The following is a 15,803-nucleotide window of genomic DNA, read 5'->3' as shown; positions in this document are numbered from 1 at the left end:
TTAGGCTGGAGCCAAGTCCACAGTTTGCCGTTCTTCATTTGCGTGACAGATTAGATGGTGGTTTTAAGGAGGTGTTGGAAAGTAACTGTTTCCAATTTCAATTAGCTTAAAGTTTATGTTAAGTTCTTAAAACAGCTTTGAAGGCCTAATAGCAACTTCTCAAAGTCAGGGACCTGCTTTTCACACCTAAGTGAAGATACTTGCACAAAGCATGTGCACTTTGGCCTAAGTGTGCATGAGATTAGGGGTTCACACGTGTCTTACAAGAGCAGAGGCAGAGACCAGCAGTGAAGTGCCAGAGACACCAGGGTCATGGATGCAGGAGCTGGTCCCAATGCCACCCCGAGAGCTGGCATTTAAAAGGGCATTTGCAGGCCATGGAGGATTTTGCCCAAAGCTATGGGCTGTCCTGCGGCTGTGGGTGGGCACTGAGGCTGTCACAGTACCACATATGCCCAGAGGCTGCCAGTGGGTCACGCTTCTCTGCCAGGCAGCAGTGCAGTCGCACAGAGGGCTCCACAGCACACTAAGCTCAAATTATCTTCTTGCTAATTACTTAGTGACTTCTGCTGATATTTCCATTAAATATTCCCTCAAGGAAAAAGTAAAAATTATTAATACCTGTATTTCCCAAGCTGTAACTGCAGTGTATGAAGGAGTTTGCAATCTCAGAAGTGAATCCCAGGAATACTTTTTCATTATTAAACATGCAATCAGGGCATTTTCTGGAAGGAAAGTGTTTTCAGAGAGCAAGAATTGCTGTTGTATTTCTAACATTTAGTGTGGGATCTGAAAAACAGGACATGCTGCGCTTCACAGAAAGATAGTGGTGTAGAGAAGAAAGTGACCTCACAGAAACGGGCTCATTTCTTGCTCATCTATGTGAAAGTCTTAAATATCTAGTGTAACATCAATATCCAGCACGTCAGATGATCCAAGTCGTGTAGAAATACACTGAATTTTCAGAATGCAGAATTTTTGGGGTGATTTTTCCGAGACAGGATTGACTGGGGTTTCTTTTTTTTCTGAGATTTCCATGTTTTCTTTTCCACAATTCTGCGAATATTCACAGGAAATGCCTCCCACTTCGTGGGAAATAGAACCGAACTGCATAGTTGGAAGATGCTTTTGGAGGTATGTGGGAGGACAGACGCATGTCCCTGCCCCTGAAGGCACTGAGAAGAGTAACTCCCGACCTGCCTCCTGATCACCTGACCTTGATTAGTCCCATGCTGCACTGCATAAGGTGTTACAGGAGACTGAACACCACTGAGTTAGGCATATACATCTAGGCTGCGGCCACAGCATCTTGATCCCACAGCTGGAGAGGATTGTCCTTCTTTACATCGTTTCTGAGCAGTGAAAGTGAAATGTACATGACTGGCATGTGCTGACAGGCAAGGCCACTTGCTTCCACCTGTCTAGGGAAATAAATAGAGAAGTCAAAGAAAACAGGTGTTTTCTGTCAACAAAAGAATAAACAAAGTAAATATTTTCCTACAGACACATTTTTATTAATCCCTGTTTCCAACTAGAAACTCCTCTGCACAAAAATCTGACCAGCAGTTTTTTAAAAGCCCAGAAATTTTCAGGAAAATATCTGGATTTAAGGGTTTGGTTTGTGGCTCATGAAGAATATTGAAATCAACAATAACCAATTTTTAAGGTGTTCGGTGTTCAGTGCTCAGTGTGTTTGTGGGGCTATTTTTTATTTCTTAGGGAGCTGTGCAAGGGTCAGTGTTTGAGCTGTGTTTGCTGCTGAACAGCATGTTGAAGCTATATTTGATGGTTTCTGTGTAGCATCCCAGTGTCTCTGGCCATTTGGGGTCTCCCACTTCTGGCAGGCTCTTCATGCAACATGGCAGCTCCTGCTCCTCAGTTGCTGCCTTTGCAGCTGCTCAAGTTTTGGCTTTTTTCACGTACCTGACTGCTGCGGTTTTGGCCAGGATGCAAACCTGGAGCATCGCTGGGTGCCGATACTGCCTGGTGCTGCTGGCACAACCAGTGGTGTGTGCTGTGTGCTTGTGAAGCCACTGGTAAGTCTGCCAGCTTCTCTGAGCAAGGGATCTGGCAGTGAGTGACAGGGAGCGGGTGGCAGACAAAGACTTACGGACATTTTTGGGTGGAGAGGCCACGTATCCTGGGAGCCAGCTGCTGGCCCACTGCCTGCGCCAGGCACAGCAGCCGCACTGGCTCAGTGCCACACACAGGCAGGAACAGGGCTCCCGGTGACGCTGACACTACTAAGAGGAGGAGTGGTGCAGAAGGTAACATGCAGGTAGATCAGCTTGCAAACAAATGTCTTCTTGGCACTGCCCTTGCATGCTGTCGCCATTTCATGATCTCAGCATGGCATTTAGATTGGGCAAGTATTCAGAGGTGGCCCTGGTCTAGCAGGCAGTGAGGGTGGACAAACTAACAGAGCCCCTTGAGTGATGCTGGGCCTACAGACCCTGGCTCCATCCCTCCAGAAGGGTGCTGAGGAGGCAGCCAGGTCCCCACACGGCTGCTCATCAGCTCAGGGTGTGCTTGCTATGTGCTTGTGTCAGTGGAGTGTAAACATTTAACATGGGCACAGAAAGCACTGCAGAGCGAAGCAGGAGACCTTACCAGCAAAGAAGGGCGCCCTCGCTGCCCCAGCCCTACTGGGGCGGGTAACACCAGATGCATGCCCAGCACCGCATGGTGGTATCGTGCACCTGCTGGGCCCCATGCAGAGGCTGCCCATACCTTGCTCTCCCGGTCCCCATCACCTGCTTGGGCCAAGGCTAGACAGCTTAAAATACTGCAGACTTCATGCTGCCCTGATTTAATGACAGTCAGGCTAGCCGTTCAGTTCATCTGGGCTCTCTGCCTGAACATTGTTGATGTGATAGCTGGAGAAAAACATCATGTGAGAGTGGCCTGCATGTCCTCCCGCTCCGGCATTCCTTCTGGGAGGACACAGAGCTGCCTGGCTGACAACTCAGCTCACCCTCTTCCTCACTCCACAGGGCGTATTTGTGAGCAGGGTGTGCAGATGGCTCACTGCAGTGCATGGGGCTTGTTCTTGGTGACGCTGCTGTCAGGCAGGTGGTAGCTGGTGGGTGCTGGCCAGGAACAGGTTTTTGCCCAAATATCATAGTGCTGTGTGGGTGTTTCCCCTACTTAGTGTCATGCTGTGCACCCCGAGCTTCCCTGCTTGTTCTGCCCATGGGGGAGGCTTTGTCCCACTTGTCTCAAGGGACTGGAGGTCGAGGGGGCTCTTCTGGAGAGTGTACCTGAGGAGCCTCGGAGGCATGGTTGTTAAGTTTTAGTTCAGCAGAGTTCTGGTAAAACCCTACCAGTGTGTTGGTACAGCATTTCAGGGCACAACGTCAACTTCTGCGTCGCTGAATTTACTTGCTTTTAGTATTCGTTTTTTATGACTGAAAATGCAGTGAAGAGTTCAGAAAGGTTCAGAGAGACTGAAATATGCCTTAAACTCTGTTGACTGGAGTTATCAGAATCTAGTGAAAAGGTAACTAAGAAACTGCTTGCTTGCACTATAAAGGAGATTAATTCATTCCCTGTTCTTGATGGAGATTTTTGACAGTGCTTTTCAGTCTGTGGTTTCTGACTCCTGGATGCTCTGTTGGCCATTTTTAAAGGTCCGTGGAGTAAAAGTAAGACAAGAAACCCTGTTCCCAAACAGAGAGAATTTTCTGAGATCTGAGAATTAAAAGAGATTGAAGGTTAAAACTCTGCACTAGGCTCCAAAGCAACATGCAAACAAGAAGGATGTAAGCTTTTTTATAGTATCTAATGATAACTAACCATAATCACAGTTTACCTCAGGAACATGGTATTTTCTTGTAGTCCTTAACTGAGAGTAAATTGTCTTCCTTAAAGATCATCTGCTAAGTGAACAGAAATGATGGCCTGGATTTGGAAACAAAGGAGAGGCCAGTGCGTTAGGTTGCTGTAATGGTTTCTTCTGGCCCTAAAACACTCGAGTCTATGAAGTACATTAAATGGTCATGCTATGCAACCCATACTGCCAGGCTTAGGATCCAGTCTGGGGAGTTGTGGAGCAGCCTAAACCCCACCACTGAATTGAGGACACTGAATTTAATTTGCATTTTAGAATCAGGTTTGCTAATTGCTCATCTCTAATTCCAGCAACACATGTTGTAGTTTCATGTTACCCTTTTAGTAGTAATTAAGTCTGATTTTTACATTGTGCTAATGTAAGATATCATCTTGCAGGCAGCTAGTAAACGTGTAATTTTACCCCATCTTACTTACTGGTAGCAATAATTAACATGGAGTTTAGTATCAAGAGAAAAAATTACGTAAATAAAGCTGCTCCAAAGCGCTTGCCTTTTACCTACCATTTCATATAATTGTGAAACGCTGGGGGGAGGGGGAGATGTGTACTGAAATGAGATTGGATTATCCATGCAAAATGGCTTAAATACTGAACAATATTAACAGTATGAATAGTGTTGTCAGTAAGGCACTAAAGGAGAGAACTGAGGGTTGTTTTCTCTGAAAGCATCCCCCAGGCTGAAAGCATGCTTTCTCCCCACCTCCCAGGCAAAGGTGTGCTGTGCTGGTGTGCTGGGTGGGAGATTTTCAGCACATCGTTTCTGCCGGTCCACCGCAGGCCATGCACACCTCTGTATGTGCATATAGACACACATACAAAAACGTGGTTTCAATTAATAGCACAGTGACTAAAATTCATGCTCTATCAACACTGACTCCTGTTGCCACCACCAAGTTGTGTTTTCTCCTTGGGAATCGTTAATGTTTGTTACTGGTGTATCCTGATCCTTATTTGCAATAGGATACTCCATTCCCCTGTAAAAATATTTTCTCAGCCTGCACATGTTTTTTCCCCATTTTATCTGTAGCATAGTTGTTGTGCTTTTAGCTTTTGTGCATTATCTGGCCTGTCTTGGTTATCGTCTGTCATTCAGAGCTGTTATTTAGGGAGATTTTCTTGCAAGTGACTGTGATGGTCCCTTCTGTGCATCAGCTCTGCTGAGGACAGCCCACGGCACTCCTCTGTACAGTGACCAAGCACCCGTGGGAGCCCTCTCCAGGGCTGTGTGAGGGGCAGGCAAAGGTTCCACACCAGGGGCCTGGGAGCCCTCCGACTCTTGCCACAAGCAAGAAGACCAGCAAGGCCAGTGTCCAGACCAGCAAAGGTGGCAGCGACCGTGGCACAGCCAGGTGCTGGGATTTCTGTTTGTCTGTGCGTTCCCATTGTAGCTGGCCTGCGTTGCTCAGCTCTTGTGTGTCATCTCTGGAGGAGACGGGATCATGTACTGGAAAATGCACTTCATTCAAGGAAATATGCACAGGGCTTATGAACAGATGCTCTGAAAGATGGAATTTCTTTGCTGTTCACTACAGTAGTGGTCTTCATCTACACAGGGCTTTCTGTAATCTTGGTGGGTAGCCTGGAGACCTGAAGATATCCACAAAACTTCCCGTATTTTTCTTTGAATTAAGTGTATCTTCCTGTGCAGGGACCACATAGATGTCAGACAGATAACTATGCGAATTACTTTTAAGAACTTTGGACTGCCAGCAGGAGAGATGGCCTAGGAGAGGGGCAGCAGCAAACCGCTTATCCTGGCCTCAAAGGGAGACAAAAGTCATCATACAAATTAGATTTCTGGCAGATCTTGTAACGAGAATACATTTTAACTTTCTGAGCAAAATTGCAGTATAAGGTCAAACTAAATTTAATTAATTTATTTCTTGATAAAAACGGTTTCTTACTTAAATTAAGGCCATCTTTTGCCTTGTCATTGTTCCTGTTTGGATTTATTTCAAAGATGAATGAGTAAAGAGGAAAAAATAGAATTTAAAGAATCTGGTTTTTTCCCAGAGAGGGATTCAGTTCTCCTCTTTAATTCTTGTTCAGGTTTTTTTGGTTTTTGTTTTTAATGTCTGTCACCCCTTTAGCGAAAGTGTGAGCTTGAGTGTTCCAATTTTAAAGAAAAATTAGTGTGTAAAGCTTCACATGAATGAATTTTCCTTTTCAAAAGTCTCCTGGCATGTGAGACCAGAGCGCACATGCCATGAGGAGAAGGGATTCTCTTCTTCAGGACAGGGGGTTTCCTCCCCTGGCCTCCTCTGCCGCACACTGTTGTCCAAGCAGTCATGCAGGCAGCACCCATTGCTCTAGCTCAGCCTTTCAGAGGTTTTTACCAGCCAGGGCACTAGGGGCTGGTTTTCAGAAGCCATCTTTGTGCCCAGCTCCCCCTGCCCAGCCGAGAGCCCACAGGGGGCACCCGAGCAAGAGGCCATCTTGGGAGAGTTTGCCAAGTGGGGTTGTCTTACGTGCGAAGCTGGTTTACCTGGTAACAGGGAGGTACAGTGGGGTTTGGTTATGTGTTTTACATAGAAGGATTTTTTGTTCTTTCTCAATGTGAATGCTTGTCAAATTGATGAATGTCCTCTCATCCAGATAAAATTAGTGCATTAAACTTGTTGTTTACCACATCTGAATTTGATGAAAAAATTAGAAACAAGTCAGTTCTGATTTTCTTGTTTGGTTTACACAACTGCAACAAAAAAGCATCATATGTAAGAGGTTTTCTTCAAAGATGCTGTATTCCAGGCCTAGTGAAAGTGCAGAGCTGGTACTGTTTTCCTGGTGATAATGATACTTTGACCACATGTTTTATTGTATGCTCAGTTCTTCTTGTGCCTCTGCACAGCAGAAAGAGAAGCGAGCCTTGGGCATTTGTGGTGTTTCATGGGCGGAGCCATTCTGAGGCCTCATGGGCTCAGCTTTCGCTGGTCAAAATGATGTGCCCATAGTGGATGGGCATGCTTTGCTTTCAGAACAACTAATATTTGCTTAAAAGAAACGATGTTTTTTAGAGTTGTACTGCAGAAATACATAATTTAGAAAAGCAAAGCAAGCAGCTGATAGTGGAATTGTCAAGTTGCTCTGGTCAGTATGCAGTAGCCTTGATCAGTTGCAGGGGCTTTCCTCCAGCTTGTATCATGCTTGTTTGCATTTGTTTTAGCTCACGGCATAAGGAATGAAGACACATCTATAGCTTCTAAGCCAACTGTGTCAATTCTCTTCTCCAGGGTCGATGTTCGAGGGAAAACTGCAAGTATCTTCACCCACCACCCCACTTAAAAACGCAGCTGGAGATCAATGGACGCAATAACCTGATTCAGCAGAAGAACATGGCCATGCTGGCCCAGCAGATGCAGCTTGCCAATGCCATGATGCCTGGTGCCCCATTGCAGCCTGTGGTATGTGTTGCTTTTTGGCTTCTATCACTGAGCACAGTGAGTTCTAGTTGAAGCGAGTTGTTAGCAGGTGTGCTTGTCTGCCTGTGAAATCCCACAAATGTCAGTAACTAGTGGAGAAATCAACATAATGAAATGCTGGTCTGTATGTCTTTGTACTGCTTAATTCTCCCTTGCCTGAATTAATATTGCTAATTTAATTAATAGTCTTTTGTTAATCTAATTCCCATTGCAACTTATTTCTTAAAATTAGGAAAGTGAGTGATCTGTGTGGGACTTTCGTAAATAGATGTTTCATTTGCAGTTTCATGTGCTCTAGGAAATTCCTGGGTTTGAGAAGATTCCCACTGGATGTTTTCCATTCACTCAGGGGAACCTTCTCAGGGAATTACTTGCTGGAATTTGACTTTGGTTTTTACAGCACGTTGTCAGGCACAGCAGAAAGCTTGCTCTGAGTGATGTATGGTGTGTGTCAGTCTGACGTGCAGGATCAACAGCTTAGGCTTGGCAGGAAGAAGGAGGAGCACAGGTAATCATATTTTCCACAGAAAGACAAGGGATGGGGTAAGGAGAGTCTATCAGAAATCTCTTGTCCGGTCACAGTAAAATGTGGTCACAGATTATGTTATATCTGTTTCTCTTGTATCATAGTAAGGAGACACAGTGCAGTGTTCCATGAAGTCGAATGCTGTGGCTGAAGTTCTTACTCTGCAGTAATTCCTCGTTTCAGCAAATAGAGAGATGATTGGCATCAACCCACTGTGCACGTACGCCTTTGGGAACTGAACATCCTGTGCCAGATCCCTCTCTAATGCAATCCAGAGAGGTCATTGAGCTAACCTATGGATAAATTTGGCCCTTGTGATATAAATTTCTAGCTCAGACATTAGAGGGTACTGACTAATGTATGAGCAAGACTGACACTGATTAATGTGTGAGCAAGGCTGGTATCTTTTACATAAAAAGGCAAACAATGCTCCCCTGGCAGAAGCTCTCCCTTTCAATTTGTAAAATGGCAGCAAAGGGAAAAATAAGTTCGCATACATATGTATAAAATAAATATATCTTCATTAGTACTTTTCTGACAGTTATTTTATTTCTTTCTTGCTGGCAAAGGTAGAATTTAGGGAGATTTATTTATCTCTGTATACCTTCCATTAGAAAACCTATATTCACTCTGTTAGGTGAGTTCTTCAACTTTTATTTCCAAAAACATAGTGACAATTAATGCTTCTCAAAATATAGCTAAATCCTTAAAAAAAATAATCTCAGCAGAAAGGACTCTCATGGTTATTTGGCCCCACGTTTTGTGGGTCTACAGAATACCACTAAATATTTTGTATCTTATTTGATTCAGTTAATGTAACTGCTATTCTCCCACAGAGCTTTATGCCTTGGCTGTTTCAAGAAAAACTGTATGTGGGGGAGAAAAGCAAAAAATGTTGTAGAAAATGTTGTAGGATTGTCACAGTAAATTGGCTTTAGTACCTGTTAGCCCAGCGTGAGACAATACCGCATTTTCTTTTCCTCTCTTCTGATAAAACTGTCTGTGTCACCCAGGCAAGGATTGGATCTGAGGCAGCATCAGCACACAGACACTACAGGCTGTGGCACTGCAGTGCTCCTTGGGACATCCTGGCACTGTGCTGCAGAGCCAGTTTTTTGCCTCCTGTCTTGCAGGACAAACGGGGCTGTCTGTGGGCTGTTGCCCACTGCTGTTGGCTTTCAGATCAGGAACCAAATTAAGTGTCTGTACAGCTAGACAGCTGAAAAACAGGCTGTACTTTACGTGCTTCAACTCCAGAGGAACCTCAGAATTATTTTTCAGTTTCAACAGCTCAAAGCAGACGTGTACACATGCCACAATTTTATTTTTATTTCCTGATCTGAGTACAGTGACACAGGATTAGTGCCAGTAAATTCATATTTGGGACTATGAGAAAACTAAAGTCAGAATGCAGCCAACAGTAGGAACCATTACTTAAAATATTCTTCTCTGTTAACCTGCTTAGTTGTTTGTTTCACGAATTGTAACCAAATGTGGCTCTCTCAGGTTTATACAAAGCAATGTGTAGGCACACACCAACATGTGGGTAAACATGCAAAAAAGCACTAATACAGTCCGTTATATTAACATTCTTTTTTAATATAAAAGAGATTAGCATGAGGACATTTAAATCATATTTCAGGTCTCCTTTATGCTATGCTCACACTGTCCCTAACAAGCAAAATTTAAGTCAGTGTGGTAAGTGCAGCACAACCCTTCCATTTGTGGCTGGGTGATTCTGTGTGCATTGCTGGAGGTCAGGCACTGCAGGCTGTTTTGAGAATTGAGTCTCATTCAGTACAAGGATTCATAGAAAGGCCCACTGGCTGCCACAGCAATAGTGTTTCCAAATGGATGTCATCTTACTAATTTGGTTGTAAAATTACTTTATTTATTAGCGCAGTTGAAATAGATGTTATTTCAGGGTGTTCTGGGAAGTGATTTGTATCATCCCATCCTACAATGCTTCAGTCAGTTTGTTTTGTTTTACTAAAATCAATATCCTATGCTTTAATAAAAGTAAGTGAACTAACTTAATGAGAGACTATTTTGGTAAGCAAAGCAGTAGGATCCTTTAACTCATATTTCTGTTTGATAAATGTTTTAATTATCCTAGTTGCAAGTAATGTCTGTAGACTTTTCCCATCTTTCCTTTTTAGTTCACTCTTTTATCCGTTTTTAGCTGGCACTCTTTTATCTGTTTTTAGCTAGCACTTGAGGAAGGGGGTTTGTGACAGTGAGTGAAGTTTTCATGAGCTGCGGAGCTGTTAGGCAGGCATGGGTTTCTGCAGAGCACTCGTGCGCCAGAGGCAATCTGCTGCACACTGCAGGTTCGAACCTGCAGCAGAGCAAGGTCACAGCCTTTCCTGCAGGTGTGTTTGTAACTCACAGGTAGCTGTAGGTTGTCGGTGTTTCTCTCTGTGTATGTAAGTGCACTCTTGTGCTTTCCTTGGTGGGGCAGGTGCTCTGTAGATGACTGTTAAAGATGTGTTAAATGAGTCCAGCTCCTTCCCTGCAGGCAGCTGGTCCCTCTGGGCCAGCAAGCTGGAGTGCTGGCATAAAGCCTGTCTGTCTGCGCTGCAGAGGCTGATTCATAAGGTACCCACATGTCTTCTTCCCAATCAATAGACTGTTAGCAAGCAGTGTCAGACCCGTAAAGGTCAGACCTGCTAGTGAGGTTCATGTTAGTTGTGCACAGGCAATTTTACAGCAGAATTATTTAGTAGAGGAGACAACATGGATTATGAGGCATCTGGCAGCGCAGACCTGCATCCAAGGCTGTGTCCTCCTTCACCTTTGTACTCTCTGCTGATCTCAGGAGCTGCTTTTTTGAGCAGTTTTGCAAGAGGCACAGCATAGCAGGACCCAGAATGCAAGGCCATTAAGTAGTTCTGTGGTTTGGTCGTGGTGATAGAGAAATAGTACCTCAGCTTCTAGAGATGGGAAGTGAAAGTTCACTGGAAAACTAGTCAGCAGTAAAGAGCAGAGATGGGCCCAGCAGCAAGGATGGAGCTGGACCCCTCCCCAACCTCTCCTTTCCTGTGTCACATTGAGGGACCAGTTCTGACCAGTTTGCAGTTACAGGCAGGGGTTCCCAAGCTGACCCTCAGCTGATGGTCTTGGTTGTCAGGGCTGTGCTTGCGGTGACCCTCGTGGTAGAGTCCTGCTCTTCCACATCCCATAGCCACCCAAGCCTTGAGTTGGTGCTGGAGCAGTCGGGTAGCTTTGTGCCCTGGAAGAGTCCTGCCTCTGAGAAGCAGTTGTGTGCTGCCCAGGTTCCACCACTTCGTGGTCTCTTTCTGCCAGCAGTGTGGCTCTGAGTATGCACCAGTACAACTGTAGTACAGGTTTTTATCTCCTAATTTCCATGTGTACAGCACATTGCAAAATGTCGATGAGTTTCAGTATAATGCAGAGTGGTTCTGATAAAATATGCTATTATTTTGCAGTGGTCGTAGGATTAAAGACCACAGGATATTTATATTAGTATGAAATTATCTCAATAGAAAATAAATGGGGTAGTCTTTTATTTACAGAGAGTATATTGGGCTGAAATCAAACATGGATATCTCTTTAAGTTACACAATAATAGACTGGCTTGTAGTTTTATTTTTAGTGTTCATTATTACATAGCTGATAGCATAGCAATGAAAAGTACAGTTAATTAATAGTGTACTTGAGAGTCATATTTCATTTCCTGTAAAATTTGCCTGGTTTTTTTTCATTCACGTGGATGAAGACCCAGAAACATTAAAGAAATTATTCCCATTCGTACAACTTTGACTCTTTTTTTTAATTCAGTAATCTCTCTCTGGGTTTTTGTCCAGTGTTTCAAATGGACTTGTTTCTTGCTTCCAAACAGTTTAGTCATTTCCTCAGGAATATAAAAACATGTGGTGTGCTATGTTGTCTGGCTTAAATAGATACGAAACAGAGAAAGAGAGTTGTGTTAACTCTGAAGTTATTTTTCCCTCTAAAAATTAGTTTGGAAGAAGAGTCTAAATGCCTTGAGTAACTACTTTATTTAGATACTAAAGACAAACACTCCAGACTAAATTTTATTTGGCAATTACGGTGGTAGTGCAGTGCCTTTGCATTCAATGGGACAGAAGAGTTATTTAATCTTTACTGCAGTGTAACAGCTCCACATTTGGTCTTACAGCGTTATTTGGTCTTCTATATCCAATTATCTTCACAACATGTGATAGCCTTCAAGGGCATCTGACTCTTTTCTAAAACAAGTAAACAAGCAAACAAAAAAATAGTACTTGCATGCTCTCTGGCTTAATGTTTTAGTCTAAATAAAGCATATCCTTGATGCGGTATATTTCTTTCTGAATATCTGCATGGACAGCCTGTTCAGTTTTGTAAAACTAAATGATTGTGGTCCTCTGGTCTTGTTCCTTTATTAAACCTCTGTAATTTCTCAATCAGTGCTGGATGTCACCAGGGTCAGAAATGTATTTATCTGTGTCTGAAGCTAAGTGTGGTGTGACAGTGTGTCCGGGCTCTTGCGCAGATGCCTTTCTCCCTGAGAGCGGATGTTTATACACATTTTGGACGTGTCCCTCTGAGAGCCTCAGGCTTTCTCCTGTGGCCAGGAGTGCTTGTTTATGGTGGCATTGCTCAAGTGCAGATCAAATGAGTTTGCTTCATGAGCAGCTATGTGTTGGAAGCATTCAAGGAAAGCTTGGGCAGGAGAACCAGCAGAGGCTGGCAGCGAATGCTTGTCCTTGTGGTCTTGCTCGTGTGCAACATTTGCATGGGTGTTCTTCATATCCTGCAAACATGGCAAATATTTTTTCCTGTCAGTAACAGAAACTCACCACAGTTATGCTCAAGATGATAGCCAAAAAGTTCTTACATTGACAACATGGCAAGTATAAATATTTGACGTGTGTTTCTTCTTTTCTCTGTTTGCAGCCAATGTTTTCTGTTACACCGAGCTTAGCCACCAACGCATCAGCCGCCTTCAACCCCTATCTGGGGCCTGTCTCCCCAGGCCTGGTCCCAGCGGAGATCCTGCCCACTGCCCCAATGCTGGTGACAGGGAACCCTGGTGTTCCGGTTCCTGCCGCTGCTGCCGCTGCTGCCCAAAAGCTAATGAGGACAGACAGGCTGGAGGTAGGAGCCAATATGTGTAACTTACTCTCACAAGTTGTATCATCTATTATGTCTCCTAGATATAAAATACTTTTTTGTGTAAAAGAAAATAATGCAGGTTTTACTTCAGCTGATAATACCGAATCTCAGTAACAGGTAAGGATGGGAAGTGACTGAGTGATTGTACAGTAAGTTAATGCTTGTGTTTCTGCTTCTGACCCTCCACTACAGAAAGAAACAGAAATACTGAATCTTTTAGGAATAACCATGGCGGCAGCAGCAGCACCTCAAAACTGTGTTAATGTATGCAATGTGGGGAGTCCATGGGCATGGGTACTGAGCACCAGGGGCAGTGTAAAGGCAAAGCTTCAGCTGCCTGGGTAAAAGATGACTTTCAGCCTCTCTCTTTGGTTCTCTCTGGACAGATGGTGCTGGCACTCTCCTGCCAGCCTCCCGCACCCAGCTTATCATCCTTGCTACAACCGTAACAAATGTTAGTGCTCTCTAGCTGGTGCTCTCCCGTGCCCTCAATCTTACTTATCTGAAAGGCCTGACAGTGTTTTTGGCACCTTATTGGGGCTGCAGCAGCATGGGTGGTGAGCGAGTGACATGCCACTAGCTGCCACGTGCTTGGGGCATGCCTGCAAGCGCAGCCTGTGTGTGGGCACATATAGCCCTGGTAAGGTCCAGTGGTTAAAAGGCAGAGATGGGAGAGGCTGAGCACGTGGGCTGATCCGCTATCACCCTGGTTGTTTGTTGGACATGGCAATGTGCTAGGGCATGCACTGCCTACAGGAGGTCGGCTCTCCCTGTAGCAGCCGCTGGTGCTCTCCCTCTCTGGCATGCACAGCAGCCAGCATCAGCTTTGATTGGCAGTGGAGAGAGATGAGTGTTGCTGTAACCCATCCCTGCAGCCCCAGCCCTCATGTTCTGCCCTCAACCCCCACCTCAGTGGCCTGTGCTTAGCACTAGTTTTTTTGTAGCATTGGTGCAGCAGCAGGTTGCAGAGTTCCTTGCAACATCTCTGCATGGGAAGGGTGTGAAGGCTTGGGAGTGCAGGGGTGGATGGGTTGTTCTGCTCTTGGTTATGTTCCCTGAACTCAGGGAGCATGATGGGAGAAGCAAGAAGGATCTGTGTTTCACAGCGCATCTAGTTGTAATTGTAATGCTTTTCTTTCTGCCCATGTATCTGCATTAACAGGGATTAACTCCACTTAGAAGGAAAATTAACTCCTTTTTCTTAGTTACATTTTTGACTGACGAGCTGCTGCTCAGAACGCTGCGAGTTGGGAGCAGCGTGGAGAGTCATCTGGCTCAAGCATTTCCTGCTGCCACTGTCACTATTCTGAGACTTCGCGTCACCACAGGTTCCCCTTCTGTGGGATCTCATCATTTCCCTTTTTAGAGATGTTTTCTCCAAGGAAGGCATTCCCCAAAGCATGGTCAGGTTACAGGAGAGGCAGCCACACTTTGCTGAGAGCTGATGCATGGGTGGCTGTTTGGAATCACCAAGGGATGTTTTTCCTTTGAGGACTCTATTTCACAATGGATACCTGCCAGAAGTGGATTAAAACTGAAATGCAATTAGATAAATTCGTAAATAAATCATGCTAGATTTGGAAATCAGTACTGAGGGAGGACACCAGTGGCAGGAATCCCTTTGGTTCACAGCGCCATGGTCAGCTGCTGTGTTGGATTGTGCTTCCACCTGTGTAGAGGCTGTGGTGCTGGTCAGTGGTGTTGGGGACATGTGGGCTCAAAACCTTTCTGTTGATAAGCAAGAGCAGGACATAACCTGAAGTCCCTGAGCACCAGCTCTGCTGTGGCCGGGAAAGCAAGTACATCTGTGGGAGCCCAAGAGGGAGTGTGCGGGGCCACCTCTTCATGTGGTGCCTCCAGGGTAGACGTGGTGCTGGCTAGCAGACTGTGACCAAAGTGCACAGGGAGCTAATGAAATCTGGGACTTCTGCAGGATTTGGTCCTCTGGATGCTTGTTTACTCTTTATACAGCTATTTAGCAAAGTGATACACTGCTGAGCCAAACTCCTCTGCAAGAGAGGGATTTGTGAGAGTGTTACTCTCACAAAACACCCAGGACACAGTCTGCAGTAAAAAATGTTTTATCGATTAGGAAAAGCCAGCAGAACCATCTGATGCCAGTAAAATTAAAAAAAAAAAAAAAAAAAAAGGCTGGGTGGTTGTGCCTTGAATTTCCATGGAAAAGGAGATGATGGCCTTAGAAACTCTGAAAAAAAATGCAGAGACTTTGAGTGCCTCTTTTATCACCTTTCCTGGTGAAATGGCACTGTGCGAGGATTCCTCCAGGAGCTGTGTGTCCACCTGCTCTTTAAGTTAGGTTATTGCTGTCAGTATTGTCATTTGTTATGGCATGACTAGAGAGCTTTATAAGGCTTAGCTTGCTCTCCCTTGGAATGAACTGTCCTTCAGCAAAATAACCACTGTGATGTTAGCATCTAATCTTGGAATATGATTTGTTCTGCTTAGAATTTTAAGTATTTATTTTCAAGAATTATGTACTCTGGCATAAAGTAAGTTAGCACACGTGTTCTAGGATACTGAATCAGACTGTTCCACAATAAAAGCTCTCAATACATGTACCTTGGATTTTAAGAAAAGCAGGCAGACAACACAAATCTGTCCGGCAGTGTGCCTGGTCTCCTGAATTAATATGAATATTCATAAGATAAGGTCAGTGGCTGTTACTAGCAGTAGGATTGATTTCATATGTATTTGGACTGTGTTGCCTGTACAGATAGCATGCAGATGTTTGGGTGTCCAGTGCATTCAGCCACTCCCATAAGGAATCTGGATCCCAGGGTGGAAATTTCATGGGTTGAGGCCTTTCCTACAGCTTTCCTCACACTCCTCTTCTACCAGAAATATC

General features: G+C 44.6%; 1 protein-coding gene across 11 annotated transcripts in view; it reads left to right on the top strand.

Annotated features, from left to right (window-relative positions):
* Positions 1-15,803, top strand: part of MBNL1 (muscleblind like splicing regulator 1) — a 104,505-nt gene that overhangs the window by 69,046 nt on the left and 19,656 nt on the right. For all 11 annotated transcript variants that reach the window (XM_080623954.1, XM_080623959.1, XM_080623958.1 and 8 more), the window contains 2 exons: positions 7,081-7,251; positions 12,719-12,919. In XM_080623954.1, coding sequence (XP_080480080.1) covers positions 7,183-7,251; positions 12,719-12,919 — 270 coding nt within the window. In that variant the 5' untranslated portion in view covers positions 7,081-7,182. The remainder of the gene's footprint in view (positions 1-7,080; positions 7,252-12,718; positions 12,920-15,803) is intronic.

This window comes from Psittacula echo (assembly GCF_963264785.1).
Source record: "Psittacula echo genome assembly, chromosome: 7".
In the NCBI taxonomy this organism is placed as follows: domain Eukaryota; kingdom Metazoa; phylum Chordata; class Aves; order Psittaciformes; family Psittacidae; genus Psittacula; species Psittacula echo.
This window is presented reverse-complemented; position numbering and strand designations above follow the sequence as displayed.